The sequence below is a fragment of the Hyla sarda genome, chromosome 8 (genome assembly GCF_029499605.1).
Source record: "Hyla sarda isolate aHylSar1 chromosome 8, aHylSar1.hap1, whole genome shotgun sequence".
Taxonomy (NCBI): domain Eukaryota; kingdom Metazoa; phylum Chordata; class Amphibia; order Anura; family Hylidae; genus Hyla; species Hyla sarda.
This window is the reverse complement of record NC_079196.1, coordinates 11,867,104-11,892,769: the sequence shown is the minus strand read 5'-3', so window position 1 is coordinate 11,892,769 and position 25,666 is coordinate 11,867,104. Positions and strand designations below refer to the sequence as shown.

Genomic DNA, 25,666 nt, shown 5'->3' with positions numbered 1-25,666 from the left:
CCTGCAGTCCTATGTAACACCACAGATAACACAGTGATAACTCTCTGAGTACAAATAATGTATAGATGTGACCTGCAGTCCTATGTAACACCACAGATAACAGTGATAACTCTCTGAGTACAGATAATGTATAGATGTGACCTGCAGTCCTATGTAACACCACAGATAACACAGTGATAACTCTCTGAGTACAGATAATGTATAGATGTGACCTGCAGTCCTATGTAACACCACAGATAACACAGTGATAACTCTCTGAGTACAGATAATGTATAGATGTGACCTGCAGTCCTATGTAACACCACAGATAACACAGTGATAACTCTCTGAGTACAGATAATGTAATAGATGGGACCTGCAGTCCTATGTAACACCACAGATAACAGTGATAACTCTCTGAGTACAGATAATGTAGTAGATGTGACCTGCAGTCCTATGTAACACCACAGATAACACAGTGATAACTCTCTGAGTACAGATAATGTATAGATGTGACCTGCAGTCCTATGTAACACCACAGATAACAGTGATAACTCTCTGAGTACAGATAATGTATAGATGTGACCTGCAGTCCTATGTAACACCACAGATAACAGTGATAACTCCCTGAGTACAGATAATGTAGTAGATGTGACCTGCAGTCCTATGTAACACCACAGATAACAGTGATAATTCTCTGAGTACAGATAATGTATAGATGTGACCTGCAGTCCTATGTAACACCACAGATAACACAGTGATAACTCTCTGAGTACAGATAATGTATAGATGTGACCTGCAGTCCTATGTAACACCACAGATAACAGTGATAACTCTCTGAGTACAGATAATGTATAGATGTGACCTGCAGTCCTATGTAACACCACAGATAACACAGTGATAACTCTCTGAGTACAGATAATGTATAGATGTGACCTGCAGTCCTATGTAACACCACAGATAACACAGTGATAACTCTCTGAGTACAGATAATGTATAGATGTGACCTGCAGTCCTATGTAACACCACAGATAACACAGTGATAACTCTCTGAGTACAGATAATGTAGTAGATGTGACCTGCAGTCCTATGTAACACCACAGATAACACAGTGATAACTCTCTGAGTACAGATAATGTATAGATGTGACCTGCAGTCCTATGTAACACCACAGATAACAGTGATAACTCTCTGAGTACAGATAATGTAGTAGATGTGACCTGCAGTCCTATGTAACACCACAGATAACAGTGATAACTCTCTGAGTACAGATAATGTAGTAGATGTGACCTGCAGTCCTATGTAACACCACAGATAACAGTGATAACTCTCTGAGTACAGATAATGTATAGATGTGACCTGCAGTCCTATGTAACACCACAGATAACACGGTGATAACTCTCTGAGTACAGATAATGTAGTAGATGTGACCTGCAGTCCTATGTAACACCACAGATAACACAGTGATAACTCTCTGAGTACAGATAATGTATAGATGTGACCTGCAGTCCTATGTAACACCACAGATAACAGTGATAACTCTCTGAGTACAGATAATGTAGTAGATGTGACCTGCAGTCCTATGTAACACCACAGATAACACAGTGATAACTCTCTGAGTACAGATAATGTATAGATGTGACCTGCAGTCCTATGTAACACCACAGATAACAGTGATAACTCTCTGAGTACAGATAATGTAGTAGATGTGACCTGCAGTCCTATGTAACACCACAGATAACAGTGATAACTCTCTGAGTACAGATAATGTATAGATGTGACCTGCAGTCCTATGTAACACCACAGATAACACAGTGATAACTCTCTGAGTACAGATAATGTATAGATGTGACCTGCAGTCCTATGTAACACCACAGATAACAGTGATAACTCTCTGAGTACAGATAATGTATAGATGTGACCTGCAGTCCTATGTAACACCACAGATAACACAGTGATAACTCTCTGAGTACAGATAATGTATAGATGTGACCTGCAGTCCTATGTAACACCACAGATAACACAGAGATAACTCTTTGAGTGCAGATAATGTAGTAGATGTGACCTGCAGTCCTATGTAACACCACAGATAACACAGTGAGTACAGATAATGTATAGATGTGACCTGCAGTCCTATGTAACACCACAGATAACACAGTGATAACTCTCTGAGTACAGATAATGTAGTAGATGTGACCTGCAGTCCTATGTAACACCACAGATAACACAGTGATAACTCTCTGAGTACAGATAATGGAGTAGATGTGACCTGCAGTCCTATGTAACACCACAGATAACACAGTGATAACTCTCTGAGTACAAATAATGTATAGATGTGACCTGCAGTCCTATGTAACACCACAGATAACACAGTGATAACTCTCTGAGTACAGATAATGTATAGATGTGACCTGCAGTCCTATGTAACACCACAGATAACACAGTGATAACTCTCTGAGTACAGATAATGTATAGATGTGACCTGCAGTCCTATGTAACACCACAGATAACACAGTGATAACTCTCTGAGTACAGATAATGTAATAGATGGGACCTGCAGTCCTATGTAACACCACAGATAACAGTGATAACTCTCTGAGTACAGATAATGTAGTAGATGTGACCTGCAGTCCTATGTAACACCACAGATAACAGTGATAACTCTCTGAGTACAGATAATGTATAGATGTGACCTGCAGTCCTATGTAACACCACAGATAACACAGTGATAACTCTCTGAGTACAGATAATGTATAGATGTGACCTGCAGTCCTATGTAACACCACAGATAACAGTGATAACTCCCTGAGTACAGATAATGTAGTAGATGTGACCTGCAGTCCTATGTAACACCACAGATAACACAGTGATAACTCTCTGAGTACAGATAATGTAGTAGATGTGACCTGCAGTCCTATGTAACACCACAGATAACACAGTGATAACTCTCTGAGTACAGATAATGTATAGATGTGACCTGCAGTCCTATGTAACACCACAGATAACACAGTGATAACTCCCTGAGTACAGATAATGTATAGATGTGACCTGCAGTCCTATGTAACACCACAGATAACAGTGATAACTCTCTGAGTACAGATAATGTATAGATGTGACCTGCAGTCCTATGTAACACCACAGATAACACAGTGATAACTCTCTGAGTACAGATAATGTATAGATGTTACCTGCAGTCCTATGTAACACCACAGATAACACAGTGATAACTCTGAGTACAGATAATGTATAGATGTGACCTGCAGTCCTATGTAACACCACAGATAACACAGTGATAACTCTCTGAGTACAGATAATGTAGTAGATGTGACCTGCAGTCCTATGTAACACCACAGATAACAGTGATAACTCTCTGAGTACAGATAATGTATAGATGTGACCTGCAGTCCTATGTAACACCACAGATAACACAGTGATAACTCTCTGAGTACAGATAATGTATAGATGTGACCTGCAGTCCTATGTAACACCACAGATAACAGTGATAACTCTCTGAGTACAGATAATGTAGTAGATGTGACCTGCAGTCCTATGTAACACCACAGATAACAGTGATAACTCTCTGAGTACAGATAATGTATAGATGTGACCTGCAGTCCTATGTAACACCACAGATAACACAGTGATAACTCTCTGAGTACAGATAATGTATAGATGTGACCTGCAGTCCTATGTAACACCACAGATAACAGTGATAACTCTCTGAGTACAGATAATGTATAGATGTGACCTGCAGTCCTATGTAACACCACAGATAACACAGTGATAACTCTCTGAGTACAGATAATGGAGTAGATGTGACCTGCAGTCCTATGTAACACCACAGATAACAGTGATAACTCTCTGAGTACAGATAATGTATAGATGTGACCTGCAGTCCTATGTAACACCACAGATAACACAGTGATAACTCTCTGAGTACAGATAATGTAGTAGATGTGACCTGCAGTCCTATGTAACACCACAGATAACACAGTGAGTACAGATAATGTATAGATGTGACCTGCAGTCCTATGTAACACCACAGATAACACAGTGATAACTCTCTGAGTACAGATAATGTATAGATGTGACCTGCAGTCCTATGTAACACCACAGATAACACAGTGATAACTCTCTGAGTACAGATAATGTAGATATGTGACCTGCAGTCCTATGTAACACCACAGATAACAGTGATAACTCTCTGAGTACAGATAATGTATAGATGTGACCTGCAGTCCTATGTAACACCACAGATAACACAGTGATATCTCTCTGAGTACAGATAATGTATAGATGTGACCTGCAGTCCTATGTAACACCACAGATAACACAGTGATAACTCCCTGAGTACAGATAATGTATAGATGTGACCTGCAGTCCTATGTAACACCACAGATAACAGTGATAACTCTCTGAGTACAGATAATGTATAGATGTGACCTGCAGTCCTATGTAACACCACAGATAACAGTGATAACTCCCTGAGTACAGATAATGTAGTAGATGTGACCTGCAGTCCTATGTAACACCACAGATAACAGTGATAACTCTCTGAGTACAGATAATGTATAGATGTGACCTGCAGTCCTATGTAACACCACAGATAACACAGTGATAACTCTCTGAGTACAGATAATGTATAGATGTGACCTGCAGTCCTATGTAACACCACAGATAACACAGTGATAACTCTCTGAGTACAGATAATGTATACATGTGACCTGCAGTCCTATGTAACACCACAGATAATACAGTGATAACTCTCTGAGTACAGATAATGTATAGATGTGACCTGCAGTCCTATGTAACACCACAGATAACAGTGATAACTCTCTCAGTACAGATAATGTATAGATGTGACCTGCAGTCCTATGTAACACCACAGATAACACAGTGATAACTCTCTGAGTACAGATAATGTATAGATGTGACCTGCAGTCCTATGTAACACCACAGATAACACAGTGATAACTCTATGAGTACAGATAATGTATACATGTGACCTGCAGTCCTATGTAACACCACAGATAATACAGTGATAACTCTCTGAGTACAGATAATGTATAGATGTGACCTGCAGTCCTATGTAACACCACAGATAACAGTGATAACTCTCTCAGTACAGATAATGTATAGATGTGACCTGCAGTCCTATGTAACACCACAGATAACACAGTGATAACTCTCTGAGTACAGATAATGGAGTAGATGTGACCTGCAGTCCTATGTAACACCACAGATAACACAGTGATAACTCTCTGAGTACAAATAATGTATAGATGTGACCTGCAGTCCTATGTAACACCACAGATAACACAGTGATAACTCTCTGAGTACAGATAATGTATAGATGTGACCTGCAGTCCTATGTAACACCACAGATAACAGTGATAACTCTCTGAGTACAGATAATGTAGTAGATGTGACCTGCAGTCCTATGTAACACCACAGATAACAGTGATAACTCTCTGAGAACAGATAATGTATATATGTGACCTGCAGTCCTATGTAACACCACAGATAACAGTGATAACTCTCTGAGTACAGATAATGTAGTAGATGTGACCTGCAGTCCTATGTAACACCACAGATAACAGTGATAACTCTCTGAGTACAGATAATGTATAGATGTGACCTGCAGTCCTATGTAACACCACAGATAACACAGTGATAACTCTCTGAGTACAGATAATGTAGTAGATGTGACCTGCAGTCCTATGTAACACCACAGATAACAGTGATAACTCTCTGAGTACAGATAATGTATAGATGTGACCTGCAGTCCTATGTAACACCACAGATAACACAGTGATAACTCTCTGAGTACAGATAATGTATAGATGTGACCTGCAGTCCTATGTAACACCACAGATAACACAGTGATAACTCTCTGAGTACAGATAATGTAGTAGATGTGACCTGCAGTCCTATGTAACACCACAGATAACAGTGATAACTCTCTGAGTACAGATAATGTATATATGTGACCTGCAGTCCTATGTAACACCACAGATAACAGTGATAACTCTGAGTACAGATAATGTATAGATGTGACCTGCAGTCCTATGTAACACCACAGATAACACAGAGATAACTCTCTGAGTGCAGATAATGTAGTAGATGTGACCTGCAGTCCTATGTAACACCACAGATAACACAGTGAGTACAGATAATGTATAGATGTGACCTGCAGTCCTATGTAACACCACAGATAACACAGTGATAACTCTCTGAGTACAGATAATGTAGTAGATGTGACCTGCAGTCCTATGTAACACCACAGATAACAGTGATAACTCTCTGAGTACAGATAATGTATAGATGTGACCCGCAGTCCTATGTAACACCACAGATAACAGTGATAACTCTCTGAGTACAGATAATGTATAGATGTGACCTGCAGTCCTATGTAACACCACAGATAACACAGTGATAACTCTCTGAGTACAGATAATGTATAGATGTGACCTGCAGTCCTATGTAACACCACAGATAACACAGTGATAACTCTCTGAGTACAGATAATGTAGTAGATGTGACCTGCAGTCCTATGTAACACCACAGATAACAGTGATAACTCTCTGAGTACAGATAATGTAGTAGATGTGACCTGCAGTCCTATGTAACACCACAGATAACACAGTGATAACTCTCTGAGTACAGATAATGTAGTAGATGTGACCTGCAGTCCTATGTAACACCACAGATAACAGTGATAACTCTCTGAGTACAGATAATGTATAGATGTGACCTGCAGTCCTATGTAACACCACAGATAACAGTGATAACTCTCTGAGTACAGATAATGTATAGATGTGACCTGCAGTCCTATGTAACACCACAGATAACACAGTGATAACTCTCTGAGTACAGATAATGTATAGATGTGACCTGCAGTCCTATGTAACACCACAGATAACAGTGATAACTCTCTGAGTACAGATAATGTATAGATGTGACCTGCAGTCCTATGTAACACCACAGAAAACACAGTGATAACTCTCTGAGTACAGATAATGTAGTAGATGTGACCTGCAGTCCTATGTAACACCACAGATAACAGTGATAACTCTCTGAGTACAGATAATGTATAGATGTGACCTGCAGTCCTATGTAACACCACAGATAACACAGTGATAACTCTCTGAGTACAGATAATGTATAGATGTGACCTGCAGTCCTATGTAACACCACAGATAACAGTGATCACTCTCTGAGTACGAGTACAGATAATGTATAGATGTGACCTGCAGTCCTATGTAACACCACAGATAACACAGTGATAACTCTCTGAGTACAGATAATGTAGTAGATGTGACCTGCAGTCCTATGTAACACCACAGATAACACAGTGATAACTCTCTGAGTGCAGATAATGTAGTAGATGTGACCTGCAGTCCTATGTAACACCACAGATAACAGTGATAACTCTCTGAGTACAGATAATGTAGTAGATCTGACCTGCAGTCCTATGTAACACCACAGATAACAGTGATAACTCTCTGAGTACAGATAATGTATAGATGTGACCTGCAGTCCTATGTAACACCACAGATAACACAGTGATAACTCTTTGAGTACAGATAATGTATAGATGTGACCTGCAGTCCTATGTAACACCACAGATAACACAGTGATAACTCTCTGAGTACAGATAATGTAGTAGATGTGACCTGCAGTCCTATGTAACACCACAGATAACAGTGATAACTCTCTGAGTACAGATAATGTAGTAGATGTGACCTGCAGTCCTATGTAACACCACAGATAACAGTGATAACTCTCTGAGTACAGATAATGTATAGATGACACCTGCAGTCCTATGTAACACCACAGATAACACAGTGATAACTCTCTGAGTACAGATAATGTATAGATGTGACCTGCAGTCCTATGTAACACCACAGATAACACAGTGATAACTCTCTGAGTACAGATAATGTATAGATGTGACCTGCAGTCCTATGTAACACCACAGATAACACAGTGATAACTCTCTGAGTACAGATAATGGAGTAGATGTGACCTGCAGTCCTATGTAACACCACAGATAACACAGTGATAACTCTCTGAGTACAAATAATGTAGTAGATGTGACCTGCAGTCCTATGTAACACCACAGATAACACAGTGATAACTCTCTGAGTACAGATAATGTATAGATGTGACCTGCAGTCCTATGTAACACCACAGATAACAGTGATAACTCTCTGAGTACAGATAATGTATAGATGTGACCTGCAGTCCTATGTAACACCACAGAAAACACAGTGATAACTCTCTGAGTACAGATAATGTAGTAGATGTGACCTGCAGTCCTATGTAACACCACAGATAACAGTGATAACTCTCTGAGTACAGATAATGTATAGATGTGACCTGCAGTCCTATGTAACACCACAGATAACACAGTGATAACTCTCTGAGTACAGATAATGTATAGATGTGACCTGCAGTCCTATGTAACACCACAGATAACAGTGATAACTCTCTGAGTACAGATAATGTATAGATGTGACCTGCAGTCCTATGTAACACCACAGATAGCAGTGATAACTCTCTGAGTACAGATAATGTATAGATGTGACCTGCAGTCCTATGTAACACCACAGATAACACAGTGATAACTCTCTGAGTACAGATAATGGAGTAGATGTGACCTGCAGTCCTATGTAACACAACAGATAACACAGTGATAACTCTCTGAGTACAGATAATGTATAGATGTGACCTGCAGTCCTATGTAACACCACAGATAACACAGTGATAACTCTCTGAGTACAGATAATGTATAGATGTGACCTGCAGTCCTATGTAACACCACAGATAACAGTGATAACTCTCTGAGTACAGATAATGTATAGATGTGACCTGCAGTCCTATGTAACACCACAGATAACACAGTGATAACTCTCTGATTACAGATAATGTATAGATGTGACCTGCAGTCCTATGTAACACCACAGATAACACAGTGATAACTCTCTGAGTACAGATTATGTATAGATGTGACCTGCAGTCCTATGTAACACCACAGATAACACAGTGATAACTCTCTGAGTACAGATAATGTAGTAGATGTGACCTGCAGTCCTATGTAACACCACAGATAACACAGAGATAACTCTCTGAGTGCAGATAATGTAGTAGATGTGACCTGCAGTCCTATGTAACACCACAGATAACACAGTGAGTACAGATAATGTAGTAGATGTGACCTGCAGTCCTATGTAACACCACAGATAACAGTGATAACTCTCTGATAATGTAGATGTGACCTGCAGTCCTATGTAACACGACAGATAACAGTGATAACTCTCTGAGTACAGATAATGTATAGATGTGACCTGCAGTCCTATGTAACACCACAGATAACAGTGATAACTCTCTGAGTACAGATAATGTAGTAGATGTGACCTGCAGTCCTATGTAACACCACAGATAACACAGAGATAACTCTCTGAGTACAGATAATGTATAGATGTGACCTGCAGTCCTATGTAACACCACAGATAACACAGAGATAACTCTCTGAGTGCAGATAATGTAGTAGATGTGACCTGCAGTCCTATGTAACACCCCAGATAACACAGTGAGTACAGATAATGTATAGATGTGACCTGCAGTCCTATGTAACACCACAGATAACACAGTGATAACTCTCTGAGTACAGATAATGTAGTAGATGTGACCTGCAGTCCTATGTAACACGCACCCCTAAGTGCAGATAACACAATGGATGCCCCTGTTCCTCACCTTCTCGGCATCCTGCTCGAACAGCCGTAGCTGGAAGCACTGGTCCAGCTTGAGTTTGCGGACGTGCCACATCTGGTGCAGGTGCTGGCGGGTGGAGTGCAGCTTGTCCAGGAGGCTGGTAATCTTTGGCACCAGACTTTGGAAGTCCGCGCCCCCTGGGATACAGTTCCTGCCCGAGAAGCCGTCCCCGCAGCGGATGCACTGCAGCAGCCTCTGGCCGTCCCGGTCCAGTTCCTCCACCGGAGCCTTCATCACCTTCTTCTTCAGCTGGGTGTGTTCATCTATTAACCTCCGAGACCCCTCCACGTCCACCGGGAACTCCTTCCTGGCCAGCATCTCCTGCAGGTCCTCCAGCCGGGACAGTAAGTGGACGGCGCTGTTGAAGAATTCCTCCAGGGAGACTCGCAGCTCGATCCACTCGTCGTGATTGTAATCCAAGGAGCCTTCGAACTCCTCCGTCAGCTGAGAGGGGTCCACCAGCTTGGACAGCCCCTCCACCGACACCATGCTGGTCTGAGGAGAGACAAGAGGATAGACAGGGTGACGTCCTCAACACTACTACTCCCAGCATGGCACTGATAACTGGTGTATCCTTCTGATCTCACACGTGTAGTCACTGTATACAGACACTGTCACAATGTAAACAGAGGAGAGGTTAAAAGGGTATTCCGGCTTTTTTTTGGGACCCCCGCAATCTTGGTGCAGCCCCCGGCATTTTGTGCCAGGCGCTGCCTCCGAAACAGAGAGGTGACGTCATGCTCCCTCGTGTGGTCACGCCACGCCCCCTCCATTCACATCTATGTCCTCTCATAGATATGAATGGAGGAGGTGTGGCGTGGCGTCACGTCTCGGTGGCAGTGCCCGGCGCAGAATGCTGGGGGCTGAACCGAGATGGTGGGGTCGCAGCGGCGGGACCCCTGCAATCATACATCTTATCCCCTATCCTTTGGATAGAGGATAGAATGTATAAAGACGGAATACCCCTTTAACCACGAAAATTCACAAAGTCTCCAAGTGGCCCATTTAAGGCAAATTCACCAACAGGAGAACCTGTGAGCGGCCATCTCTGAGTGTGAGCTCTGCTGGTGCTTACTATGTATAGCACTAAATATTGTCTCCAATCACCTCCAGAGCTGTAGTCACTATTCTGCTGAGTGCATTGTGGGAGCTCAGGGGACAATAACGCAGAGTTAAATGGTGAGAGGTATACTAGGGCATAACAGCCACTGCATGTAACTAAAATAACTAAGAATGCAGCTTTGTATGTGACTGGAGTATAGGGCCAGATCCACATAAGCATAATACAGGTGCATTACAACCCCAAGCACCGAACCAACCGTTTAGTGATCTCCTATCATAGTGATCTATCATAGTGACCTCTTATTATAGTGATCTTTAATTATAGTCATCTGTATCATAGTGATTCTTATTATAATGATCTCTTATTATGGTGATATCTTATAGTGATCTCGTATTATAGTCATATCTATCATATTGCTCTCTTATTATAGTGATCTCTAATTATAGTCCTCTGTATCATAGTGATCTCGTATTATAGTGATCTCTTATTATGGTGATCTCTTATTATAGTGATCTCTTATTATAGTGATCTCTAATTATAGTCCTCTGTATCATAGTGATCTCTTATTATAGTGATCTCTTATTATAGTCATCTGTATCATAGTGATATCTTATTATAATGATCTCGTATTATAGTTATATCTAGCATAGTGATTTCTCTCATAGGGTGACGTCCTCAACACTACTACTCCCAGCATGGCACTGATATAACTGGTGTATCCTTCTGATCTCACACGTGTGTAGTCGCTGTATACAGACACTGTAAACAGAGAAGAGGTTAAAGGGGTATTCCGGCTTTTTTGGGACCCCACAATCTCTGTGCAGCCCCCAGCATTCTGTGACCGGCGCTGCCTCCGAAACAGAGACGTGACGTTACGGTCCCTCATGACGTCACGCCACTCCCCCTGCATTCACGTCTATGTCCTCTCATTGATATGAATGGAGGAGGCGTGGCGTCACGAGGGGGCGTGACTGTGACATCACATCTCTATCATGGTGATCTATTATTATAGTGATCCCTTATTATAGTGATCTCGTATCATAGTGATCTATTATTATAGTGATCCCTTATTATAGTGATCTTGTATCATAGTGATCTATTATTATAGTGATCCCTTATTATAGTGATCTCGTATCATAGTGATCTATTATTATAGTGATCCCTTATTATAGTGATCTTGTATCATAGTGATTTATTATTATAGTGATCCCTTATTATAGTGATCTTGTATAATAGTGATCTATTATTATAGTGATCCCTTATTATAGTGATCTCGTATCATAGTGATCTATTATTATAGTGATCCCTTATTATAGTGATCTCGTATAATAGTGATCTATTATTATAGTGATCCCTTATTATAGTGATCTCGTATAATAGTGATCTATTATTATAGTGATCCCTTATTATAGTGATCTTGTATCATAGTGATCCCTTATTATAGTGATCTCGTATTATAGTGATCTTGTATTCTTGTAATCTTTATTAGAGATCTCTATCATAGTGATTTCTCTCATAGTAATCTTTATTAGAGATCTCTATCATAGTGATTTCTCTCATAGTAATCTTTATTAGAGATCTCTATCATAGTGATCCATTGTAGTTCTCTATCAGTGATTTTTCTCATAGTGATTTACTATAGGTATCTCTATCATAGTTATTTGTCATCGTGATCTCTATTATAGTGATCTCTATCAAGGATATTTATCATAGTGATCTCTATTATAGTGATATCCATCATGGATATTTATCATAGTGATCTCTATTATAGTGATCTCTATCATGGATATTTATCATAGTGATCTCTATTATAGTGATCTCTATCAAGGATATTTATCATAGTGATCTCTATTATAGTGATATCCATCATGGATATTTATCATAGTGATCTCTATTATAGTGATCTCTATCAAGGATATTTATCATAGTGATCTCTATTATAGTGATCTCTATCATGGATATTTATCATAGTGATCTCTATTATAGTGATCTCCATCATGGATATTTATCATAGTGATCTCTATTATAGTGATATCCATCATGGATATTTATCATAGTGATCTCTATTATAGTGATCTCTATCATGGATATTTATCATAGTGATCTCTATTATAGTGATATCCATCATGGATATTTATCATAGTGATCTCTATTATAGTGATCTCTATCATGGATATTTATCATAGTGATCTCTATTATAGTGATCTCCATCATGGATATTTATCATAGTGATCTCTATTATAGTGATCTCTATCATGGATATTTATCATAGTGATCTCTATTATAGTGATCTCCATCATGGATATTTATCATAGTGATCTCTATTATAGTGATATCCATCATGGATATTTATCATAGTGATCTCTATTATAGTGATCTCTATCATGGATATTTATCATAGTGATCTCTATTATAGTGATATCCATCATGGATATTTATCATAGTGATCTCTATTATAGTGATCTCTATCATGGATATTTATCATAGTGATCTCTATTATAGTGATCTCCATCATGGATATTTATCATAGTGATCTCTATTATAGTGATCTCTATCATGGATATTTATCATAGTGATCTCTATTATAGTGATCTCCATCATGGATATTTATCATAGTGATCTCTATTATAGTTATTTGTCATAGGAATAGCAGTCTTTATAACAGTGATCTCTATCAAAGCTATTTATCACAATGATTTCTATAATAGTAATCTTTATTAGAGATCTCTATCTTAGTGATCCATTGTAGTTCTCTATCTTAGTGATCTCTATCATAGTTATTTAGTATAGTCATCTCCGTCAAAGTGATCACTGTGAAAATACGTCTGTATCGTGCTCATGTGACACCAGTCCAAAGCGTCATACAGTGATATATGGGGATTTTACGTAAAGCACGTTCACTATAGTAGTGCGTTCTTTCTGGCCGAGGTCACCCTCAGACAAGCCCCTCCCCCCGCGACACAAAGATACGAACCTCGAAGATAAATTTGGAGCTGCCAAAGTTAGTTTTCTGCTTCTGCCAGAAGTTTTCCGGTTTTATGATCAGCGCCACGTGGATCTCGGCCGGGAAGGCTTCCTGCAGGGTCTTCAGGAGCGGCTTGATCAGGTCCCACTTGGATCCGCGCATGTCGATGATGACCGTGAACCCGCGCTTACAGACATCCTCGCTGCGGAGGAGGGGAGAACGTGCGACGATTATCACAGAAGACAAATACAGACATGAGCTTAGAACAGGGTTCACCAAACCTATAGCTCTCCAGCTGTTGGAAAACTACAACCCCCAGCATGCCCGGACAGCCGAAGGCTGTCAGGGCATGCTGGGAGATGTAGTTTTGCAACAGCTGGAGAGCCACAGGTTGGCACTGGTAAATACAATCTACTGCTCTCTGTTATCAGCCATATTATTTATCATTATGACTGATATATTTGAGCTTCTTTTCAGTCGGATCTATAGGGGGCGCACTTAGTGGGGTGGTCTCACCTTGGCACACTGGCTAGATACGTCACCAGCCGGCGCAGATCTTCTTGTCGTATCCTGTCGTGGTTACTCCGTGCGGGAAAGGTCAGGATCGGGCCTCCTCTCTTATCGCGGCCTCCTGGACAAGGAGACAGAACACAAAGGGTTACACGATCAGAAAGGTTTCCATAGCAACAGGATAGCAATCATTGGAGTAAACAACGTATTCTCTCCTCCGTCTATTTCGGGCTCCTTTAAGTGTTGCTATTTATAGAATTGTTTGGCTCTGCGCCATTTTTTAAAAACCTTCGGCGGCCTCGCTCCCTCGCTGCATAAGGTGAATTACGCCCTTATTTCCACCTCAGAAAACATCACTCTGCATCTCCTGATGTAATATAGGGAAAACAGGGGTTGGGGGGGGGGTCCCTTTTTCTACATTAACCTGTGCAGTGTCAACACCTGACCCTCGACCCCTGAACTTTGGCCGCTGACCCTTTATACCCTAACCTTTGAACCCCTGCTATTCCATCATGAACCCAACCCTTGAGCACCCGCACTTGAACACTGGTCCGATCCCTGGCACTTGAACCTTGGCTCCTGGGCTATGGCACCTAAACATTGACCACTGAGCCCTGGCACCTAAAAATTGACCCCAGAGCCATGACACTTAAACATTGGCACCTAAGCCCTGGCACTTAAACCTTAGCCCCTTAGCCATGACACTTAAACCTTGGCACCTGAGCCATGACACTTAAACATAGGCCCCTAAGCTCTGGCAATTTATTACTGGCCCGAGCCCTGACACTTAAACATTGGCTTCTGAACCCTGACACTTGAACCTTGGCCCTGACACTTAAACAATAGCCCCAAGCCCTGGCACATAGCACTGGCCACCAACATCAGGGGACCCCAAATCCTTGAGCCCGCCCCTACTTAAGCTGATATCAGTGTCTGGAAAAGCCGAGTCACAGCCCAATATAACACTCAAGTAGTGATCACCCAACTTTCCTAGGATCCTGAATGGCAAATGTCCAGTTCAGCGTTAACATGCGAGATGCAGATGTATCTAGACCAGCGTTTCCCAATCAGGGTGCCAACAGTTGCTGCAAAACTACAACTCCCAGCATGGACAGGACAGCCAACGGCTGTCCGGGCCATGCTGGGAGTTGTAGTTGTGCGCCTTACTATCTAAAATACAATACAAATATTTATGGCACTGCTTTACAGTAAGATTCTCCTTGTTGCCCATAGCAACCAATCACAGCTCAACTTTTGTTTTACTAGAGCAATAGGAGAAATGAAAGCTGAGCTGCGATTGGTTGCTATGGGCAACAAGGAGAATCTTACTATAAGGCCCCGTTCACACTACGGAGACTAACAGGAAATATAACCTACACAATCCTTATGACACAGCATGACTGACTACAACTCCCAGAATAGCCCAGGCAGCCGTTGGCTGTCCGGGCCATGCTGGGAGTTGTAGTTTTGTACCTTACTATCTACAATACAATACAATAATAGAAATATTTACGCCACTGCTTTACAGTAAGATTCTCCTTGTTGCCCATAGAAACCAATCACAGCTCAGCTTTCATTTTACCATAGCAACCAATCACAGCTCAGCTTTCGTTTTACCAGAGCAATAGGAGAAATGAAAGCTGAGCTGCGACTGGTTGCTACGGGCAACAAGGAGAATCTAACTATAAGGCCCCGTTCACACTACGTAGATTAAACAGGAAGCATAACCTACACAATCCTTATGACACAGCTTGACTGACTACAACTCCCAGCATGGCCCAGGCAGCCAGTGGCTGTCCGGGCAATACTGGGAGTTGTAGTTTTGCACCTTACCATCTACAATATAATACAATAATAGAAATATTTACAGCACTGCTTTACAGTAAGATTCTCCTTGTTGCCCATAGCAACCAATCACAGCTCAGCTTTCGTTTTAGTAGAGCAATAGGAGAAATGAAAGCTGAGCTGCGACTGGTTGCTATGGGCAACAAGGAGAATCTTACTATACGGCCCCGTCCACACTACGGAGATTAAACAGGAAACAAACTACACAATCCTTATGAAACATCATGACTGACTACAACTCCCAGCATGGCCCGGACAGCCAACGGCTGTCCGGGCAATGCTGAGAGTTATAGTTTTGCACTTTACTATGTATAATACAATACAATAATAGAAATATTTACAGCACTGCTTTACAGTAACATTCTCCTTGTTGCCCATAGCAACCAATCACAGCTCAGCTTTCGTCTTACCAGAGCAATAGGAGAAATGAAAGCTGAGCTGCGATTGGTTGCTATGGGCAACAAGGAAAATCTTACTATAAGGCCCTGTTCACACTATGGAGATTAAACAGGAAATATAACCTACACAACCTGACACAGCCATTGGCTGTCCGGGCCATGTTGTGAGTTGTAGTTTTGCACATGACCATAGAAACCAATCACAGCTCAGCTTTCATTTTACCAGAGCAATAGGAGAAATGAAAGCTGAGCTGCGATTGGTTGCTATGGGCAACAAGGAGAATCTTACTATAAGGCCCCGTTCACACTACACTACACTATAACCTACACAATCCCTATGACATCTACACAGAGACGAAACCTCAGATGTGACCTTATATATACAGGGACCTCGAAGGGTTAATCTGGGCCACCTAAACAAACCCCCCCTATACTATATCCACCCCTCCGCCCCCGTACACCCGTATGAAGTGATCCAGCGTGGATGGTAATCCCTATAAAAGCCGGGCAGAAGCTTCTGAAGTGCACAGCCTGCTGCGGATTACCAGATTATCCCGGATTACAGCAGGTTATTTAACCGTCACATCTGGCTAAAGAGATAACGTGGATCCCGAACCCGGCGTGAATGGAAGGCGAACTCTGCTCACCCCGGGGAGGAGAAGGTGACGAGAGAGCGGCGGCGGTGATTGAGAGACCAGGGTTAGGCTCAGTTCTCACCATGTTTTGCATCCTGATAGGATATGTTGTTTTTTTTTTTACTTTTGAAAAAAATCTTTAGGGTTATTTTTTTTCCGGGAACATACATCTCATTATAATAGGACGGCGGCGTAAAAAGTTAGACCCATATATAAGTAATGCAGGGTCCGAGACTGATGGCCACAGCTCCCCTCCTCCCTGCACAGGTCACAGAGCACACCTAGAAGAATCTCCCACGTAAGTCAATAAGCGAAGGCCACAGCTCACCTCCTCCCTCTCACTGCACAGGACAAATAGCGCACCTAGATGACTCTCCCATAAACGCCAATATGTGATGGTCACAGCTCAACTAATTTCCCTCCCTGCACAGGTCATGGAGCACACCTAAAAAAAACTCTCCCATAGAAATTTATAAGTGATGGTCACAGCTCACCTAATATTGCTCCCTGCATAGGTCAGAGAGCACACCTATAAGAATCTCCCACGTAAGTCAATAAGCGAACGCCACAGCTCACCTCCTCCCTCTCACTGCACAGGACAAATAGAGCACCTAGATGACTCTGCTATACAACTCAATAAGTGATGGTCACACTTCACCTCCTTCCCCCCTGCAAAGGTCACAAAGCATGTCTAGAAAACTCTCCCATAGAAATCAACAAGTGATCACAGCTCAATACCATACAGATCATAAAATATGTTTAAAACACTCTTCCCCAGAAGTCTATAGGCAATGGTCACTTCTCACTTCCTTCCTCTACCTGCACAGGTCACAGGGCATGTCTAGAAAGCCCTCCCATATGAGTCAATAAGTCATGGTAATGGATCATTCCCTCCCTACTCAAGTTACAGAGAATGACCATAGTACTCTGTTAGAAGCCATGAGTTGATGCTCACAGCTCACCTCCTCCAAACAGGTCAGGAAGCATGCCTAGAAAACTAAACAAAATAAGTGAATAAGTGATGATCACAGCTCACCTCCTCCCACAGGTCAGGGAGCATGCCTAGAAAACTCTACAATATAAGTCAATAAGTGATGGTCACAGCTCATTCCCTCCATGAAAAGATCACCAAAAATGCTCACTTTTCCTTAGAAATCAGTAGGTGATGGTCATAAAATGGACAGGATATAATGCACTGCTCCTAATATATATAATGGACGGATATTATAGACTAGTCATACCATATAATGGACAGGATAATGTACATTATAACACACTATACCTGAGACAAAGGCCACTTTCTCCTTCAATGTGGGCAGGACATCAGTAGCTTTCAGGCCGTCATTCCGGAAAGAGCCTGAAAAAAAAGAAAGAAGTGAAGATGTCACTACAGGGGGATCGATCTGAGTACAGAGAAATTACTACACTGACTGTATAATAAGGCGCAATCAATAATCAATACAACCATTAACCAATCAGGATCCTGGATCAATAAGAAAGCGCAAAATACAAATCAGAAGCTACAGAAAAATCAATTATCTAGGAACAAGTTGTAGAGCGTCACATCTAACACGCCTGCCATTCAGGGCCGCAGATATGCAGATTAGGGATGATCACATGACTTATTTACATTACATCTACTGGTGACTATGTAAATGACCTATTTTCTGCATCCTGCACAGGTAGACGGAGGCAGGACCCCGAAATGATAAGAGGAAGACCCAGAAAATGAGATTATATCAGAACCAGGACAAGGCAACCAGAAGCAAAGGCAATAAAAATCCATGAGGAGTCAAGGTGTCTACAGTCTATACATATGTATATATATATGTGTGATTTATTGGTAAAAAAGATAAAAAGTGATAAGAGCCGTGTGTTCTTCAATAGGATTCTGCCGCGGAAATATGCAAAATTAAAGACAGGTCTTTTAATATTGCGTTATGAGAAATTCTGCTGTGTGACTGTGAAGAGGATTCCTATTGGAGTCTATGGGCAGTAAATTTTGGGCAGAAATCCGCCACAAAAACATTTAGGTGCTGTCCAATACCCTATATTCAAGAATATAACTACTATAATACTGCTCCTATGTACAAGAATATAACTACTATAATACTGCTCCTATATACAAGAATATAACTACTATAATACTGCCCCTATATACAAGAATATAACTACTATAATACTGCTCCTATATACAAGAATATAACTACTATAATACTGCTCCTATGTACAAGAATATAACTACTATAATACTGCTCCTATATACAAGAATATTACTACTATAATACTGCCCCTATATACAAGAATATAACTACTATAATACTGCTCCTATATACAAGAATATAACTACTATAATACTGCTCCTATGTACAAGAATATAACTACTATAATACTGCTCCTATATACAAGAATATTACTACTATAATACTGCCCCTATATACAAGAATATAACTACTATAATACTGCTCCTATATACAAGAATATAACTACTATAATACTGCTCCTATATACAAGAATATATCTACTATAATACTGCTCCTATATACAAGAATATAACTACTATAATACTGCTCCTAAATACAAGAATATAACTACTATAATACTGCTCCTATATACAAGAATATAACTACTATAATACTGCTCCTATATACAAGAATATAACTACTATAATACTGCTCCCTATATACAAGAATATAACTACTATAATACTGCTCCTATGTACAAGAATATAACTACTATAATACTGCTCCTATATACAAGAATATAACTACCATAATACTGCTCCTATATATACAAGAATATAACTACTATAATACTGCTCCTATATACAAGAATATAACTACTATAATACTGCTCCTATATACAAGAATATAACTACTATAATACTGCTCCTATATATACAAGAATATAACTACTATAATACTGCTCCTATATACAAGAATATAACTACTATAATACTGCTCCTATATACAAGAATATAACTACTATAATACTGCTCCTATATACAAGAATATAACTACTATAATACTGCTCCTATATACAAGAATATATCTACTATAATACTGCCTCCTATATACAAGAATATAACTACTATAATACTGCTCCTATATACAAGAATATAACTACTATAATACTGCTCCTATATACAAGAATATAACTACTATAATACTGCCTCCTATATACAAGAATATAACTACTATAATACTGCTCCTATATATACAAGAATATAACTACTATAATACTGCTCCTATATACAAGAATATAACTACTATAATACTGCTCCTATATACAAGAATATAACTACTATAATACTGTTCCTATATACAAGAATATAACTACTATAATACTGCTCCTATATACAAGAATATAACTACTATAATACTGTTCCTATATACAAGAATATAACTATTATAATACTGAGCCTGTGAAATTCCCCTTTATACTGCAGTACTGTGGTGGAAGATGGGACGTTCCGTGCATTTCTCTGTATGGCGTTTACGTTTCTCTGGCGACAGACGATCGGGGGTTAATCATCATCAGATCTTGGATGGGGCTGACATCAGGGCCCTGAAATATTAATGTTACTAACACGGTAGATCTGGAGATGGTATCAGACGTGACGATCGGATCCATCACGGCGCTAATGTATTTATCCATGTTTCACGCAAAACGTTGCGGAGTGGGGTAACCAGGCAACTGGAGCAGAGAACCTACAATTCCCAATTACTGGAATGGAAAGATGGGATTTAAAAAGGGGGGGGATCTGCGTCGTGCTGGGATAATGCGTCAACTTCACGCCAAAATTAAACGGAATACCGCCACATTGTACACCCCAAAATTGCCCTCTAGAAGAGCACTCAATAATATTCATATACAGTGACTCCAATACACACAAAGGGTTAAAAAAAAATCTGCGAATGGCGTGTGGGATTTCTCATGTATAATAAATGGCGAGATCACAGGATAAGAAATCCCATGTAACAAGGAGCCTGCGGCTGTACTGAGAGGCGAAACTTTAATAACATCACAAGGCTCCGGAGCGGGTGCCAGCTGGCCGCTGCCAGAAACCAAGACTGGAAACTAGACAGATCCCATATGGGGGGACCCCTTACACTAGGGAGAGAGGCTATGGCACCAAGGGGGGAGGTCTAGAGTGGACAACCCCTTAAAAACAGTGTATCTCCAGCTGTTGCAAAACTACAACTCCCAGCATGCCCGGACAGCCTTCGGCTGTCCGGGCATGCTGGGAATTGTAGTTTTGCAACAGCTGGAGGCACACTTTTTAGAAAACACTGTCTCAAAAGGTTATAACAAATGGTAACCACCTAGAAATGGATTTTGAAACATTGCAGTTCAAACATTGGCCACTAGGAGCATTATCACAAACTATACTCCAGACAGGCAAAGTCACTTTGCTGCCTGCTGTAAAATCATCAGGAGGGGGAGGAATTAATTTTTTATTTGCTGTACCATATGCGGATCTCCCCTCTATGGCCAGGATCAAATACGGGATTTAAAAATAAAATAAATAAATATATATATATATATATATATATATATACGTAATGCAGCACTACTTGGCCAAATCAATAGCAGGTGCAAGCGCCCAAGACTCTATCATAGTCCACAGGACACAGAAAAAAAATAGTAAAAAGCGCAGCACTCCTCCAAATAGTGTAGAAAAAAATGTGAATTTATTCGCTCACATAGCAGCAGCGTTTCTGTCCTACCATTTAGGACCATTTTCAAGCATGTTTGAATAAAAAAAAAAATAATAATAAATAAAAGAAAATTAAAATTATTAAAAAATAAATAAATAACTAATTTTTTGGGGGGTCAAAAATGTAGGATGACTTTTTGTACGCTGTGTGCACAACCAACCACTTTTCAATAGACTTAGAACCGCACGTTATGGCGGACGGAAAAAAAAAATACATTATTTATTTATTTATTTATTGTTTTTTAAATAAATGCGCCTGGAACTACACTGTGTGAACATGGCCTTTAGAGATGAGCGAACTTACAGTAAATTCGATTCGTCACGAACTTCTCGGCTCGGCAGTTGATGACTTATCCTGCGTAAATTAGTTCGGGCCTTCAGGTGCTCCGGTGGGCTGGAAAAGGTGGATACATTCCTAGGAAAGAGTCTCCTAGGACTGTATCCACCTTTTCCAGCCCACCGGAGCATCGGAAAGCTGAACTAATTAATGCAGGAAAAGCCATCAACTGCTGAGCCGAGAAGTACGTGACGAATCGAATTTACTGTAAGTTCGCTCATCTCTAATGGCCTTATTTCACAGCCAACGTTTCCGAAACGTAAAAACACTCAGTGTGAACGCAGCCTTATCCCTGTGTATGTGAGAGAAACATTAAACATTTACAATGTAAACGGCATGCACGTTGTGTGAGTTTTTTATTTTCTTACGGCGCACTTACAATAAGCTCTTAAAGGGGTACTCCAGTGGAAAACTTTTTTTTTTTTTTTTTTTAATAAACTGGTGCCAGAAAGTTAAACAGATTTCTATTAAAAAAAATCTTAATCCTTGCAGTACTTTTTAGGGGCTGTATACAACAGAGGAAATGCTTTTCTTTTTGGATTTCTCTGATGTCACGACCACAGTGCTCTCTGCTGACCTCTGCTGTCCATTTTAGGAACTGTCCAGAGCAGGAAAAAAAATCCCCAAAGCAAACATATGCTGCTCTGGACAGTACCTAAAATGGACAGCAGAGGTCAGCAGAGAGCACTGTGGTCTTGACAGAAGAGAGATCCAAAAAGAAAAGCATTTCCTCTGTAGTATACGGTCGCTAATAAGTAATGGGAGGATTAAGATTTTATAATAGAAGTGATTTACAAATCTGTTTCACTTTCTGGCACCAGTTTATTTAAAAGAAAAAAAAAAGAAGTTTTCCGCGGGAGGACCCCTTTAACAAAACGCAGGTCTAAAGGGCGAAGTGGCGAGTTTAAGGAGGAGATTGCCGCAGATCTAATGATGTCAATGAGTTTGCGTTGCGACAACGATGCAGGATGACCCCTTTTACTTTCATTTGCTGCGATGCACGCATGTCGCCGCCATAGTTCCCGCGCAGCTTGAGCCTTTTACTCTTTGCTGGGTAGGACGCCCAAAAATAAACCTGAAAACGGCACGAGATGAGGGGGCGAGGGGGGCGGCCGCCATATCCTTCTCCTTCCCGGTAATGAGGGCAGGTGATGTTCTCTCAGCAGTGATCTAGTTTATCGGAGAATATGCTGCTCCGGATAATTCTCTCGCCACCGCCGGCGCCGCAACGTGTCGCACCATTAATCATCCGGAATAATAGAGAGGACCGCTCACCGACACTGGGGCTTTCCATGAAATTGTTGCAATTTTAAAATTAGAAACAATGTAACAAAAAGGTGAAACAGAGTAAAACAGGGCACTGCTGTGGCTCTCCAGCTGTTGCAAAACTACAGCTCCCATCATGCCTTGACAGCCTTCGGCTGTCAAGGCATGATGGGAGTTGTAGTTTTGCAACAGCTGAAGAGCCGCAGGTTGGCAAACGCTATTATAGTGCTCAATGCTGGGCAGAGGGTTGTCAAGGCATGATGGGAGTTGTAGCTTTGCAACGCCTGAAGAGCCGCAGGTTGGGAAATGCTGTTGTACTGCTCAATGTCGGAATGAGGGTTGTCAAGGCATGATGGGAGTTGTAGTTTGGCAACGGCTGAAGAGCCGCAGGTTGGCAAACGCTGTTGTTGCGCTCAATGCAGGGCTGAGGGTTGTCAAGGCTTGATGGGAGTTGTAGTTTGGCAATGGCTGAAGAGCCGCAGGTTGCCAAACGCTGTTGTAACGCTTAATGCCTGTCCGTAGGCTGTCAAGGCATGATGGGAGTCGTAGTTTTGCTACGGCTGAAGAGCCGCAGGTTGGCAAACGCTGTTGTTGTGCTCGATGCTGGGCCGAAGGCTGTCAAAGCATGATGGGAATTGTAGTTTCGCAACAGCTGAAGAGCCGCAGGTTGGCACATGCTGTTGTAGGGCTCATTGCTGGGCCAGAGGCGGTCAAGGCATGATGGGAGTTGTAGTTTTGCAACAGCTGAAATGCCACTGATGTAGTGCTCAATGCTGTGCTTAAAGGGGTACTCCGGTGGAAATCTGGTGCCAGAAAGTTAAACAGATTTGTAAATTACTTCTATAAAAAAAAAAATTCTTAATCCTTCCAGTACTTATTAGCTGCTGAAAACTACAGAGGAAATGGTTTTCTTTTTGGAACACAGAGCTCTCTGCTGACATCACGAGTACAGTGCTCTCTGCTGACACCTCTGTCCATTTTAGGAACTGTCCAGAGTAGGAGAAAATCTCTATAGAAAAAATATGCTGCTCTGGACAGTTCCTAAAACGGACAGAGATGTCAGCAGAGAGCACTGTGTTCATGATGTCAGCAGAGAGCTCTGTGTTCCAAAAAGAAAACCATTTCCTCTGTAGTATACAGACCCTAAAAAGTACTGGAAATATTAAGATTTTTTAATAGAAGTAACTTACAAATCTGTTTAACTTTCTGGCACCAGTTGATAAAAAAAAAAAAAAAAAAAAGTTTTCCACCGGAGTACCCCTTTAAGGCTATCAAGGCATGATGGGAGTTGTAGTTTTGCAATGGTTGAACACGCTGTTGTAGTGCTCAATGCCAGGAAGCTATCTATATAGTCCTGGACTCCACAGGGTTAACTACATAAATATGTATAAAGAGCAAATTATACGACTAAATAACGAAAATATCGCCGCTGCGACTGAGGGACCTTTTGACATAATCTGCGTTCAGACCGATGAATATTCATTACGGAAAAAAAATCAACTCAAGTGGCTGAACCCCGGCGGAATGTGCCGATGTCATTAACCTTTTCCTTCCCAAGACAGCCACTCAGTGGCGCAGGGGGTGGAGCTACAACTGGCGCAACAGAACGAGGGGACGACCGGCAGCGGTTTCAGCTGTTGTAAAACTACAACTCCCAGCATTTCCTGATCAACGAAAGCTGTCGGGGGCACGCTGGGAGTTGTAGATTTGCAACAGCTGGAGAGAGTCTGGATATCGGGCATGCTGGGAGTTGTAGTTCTGCAACACTTGGAGGCATCTTGGTTAGGAAACACTGGACTAGGGCAATATCTCTCCACCAGGTGCCTCCAGCTGTTGCAAAACTACAACTCCCAGCATGCCTGGACAGCCTTTGGTTGGTTGGGGAACACTAAACTAGGACGATGTTTTGCAACCAGTGTGCCTCCAGCTGTAGCATAACTACAACTCCCAGCATGCCCAGAAAGCCTTTGGTTGAGGAATACTGAACTAGGACAATGTTTTGCAACCTGAGTGCCTCCAGCTGTTGCAAAATTACAACTCCCAGCATGCCCAGAAAGCCATTGGTTGGAGAATACTGAACTAGGACAATGTTTTGTAAGCAGGGTGCCTCCAGCTGTTGCAAAACTACAACTCCCAGCATACCTGCACAGCCTTTGGTTGGTTGGAGAATA

The 25,666-nt window shown here is 41.2% G+C and overlaps 1 protein-coding gene and 1 long non-coding RNA gene across 8 annotated transcripts in view; one reads left to right on the top strand and one right to left on the bottom strand.

Moving 5' to 3' along the window:
- Positions 1 to 19,086, top strand: part of LOC130284857 (uncharacterized) — an 82,543-nt gene extending 63,457 nt beyond the window's left edge. The window contains exon 3 of the long non-coding RNA XR_008847163.1: positions 18,855 to 19,086. This is a non-coding gene — a long non-coding RNA (uncharacterized LOC130284857). The remainder of the gene's footprint in view (positions 1 to 18,854) is intronic.
- The window catches only part of KALRN (kalirin RhoGEF kinase), a 353,691-nt gene that overhangs the window by 228,041 nt on the left and 99,984 nt on the right, over positions 1 to 25,666 (bottom strand). For all 7 annotated transcript variants that reach the window (XM_056535719.1, XM_056535720.1, XM_056535723.1 and 4 more), the window contains exons 2-5: positions 18,455 to 18,529; positions 14,301 to 14,415; positions 13,794 to 13,986; positions 9,739 to 10,251 (exon numbers count right to left, since the gene is read on the bottom strand). In XM_056535719.1, the coding sequence (XP_056391694.1) occupies positions 9,739 to 10,251; positions 13,794 to 13,986; positions 14,301 to 14,415; positions 18,455 to 18,529 (896 nt within the window). The remainder of the gene's footprint in view (positions 1 to 9,738; positions 10,252 to 13,793; positions 13,987 to 14,300; positions 14,416 to 18,454; positions 18,530 to 25,666) is intronic.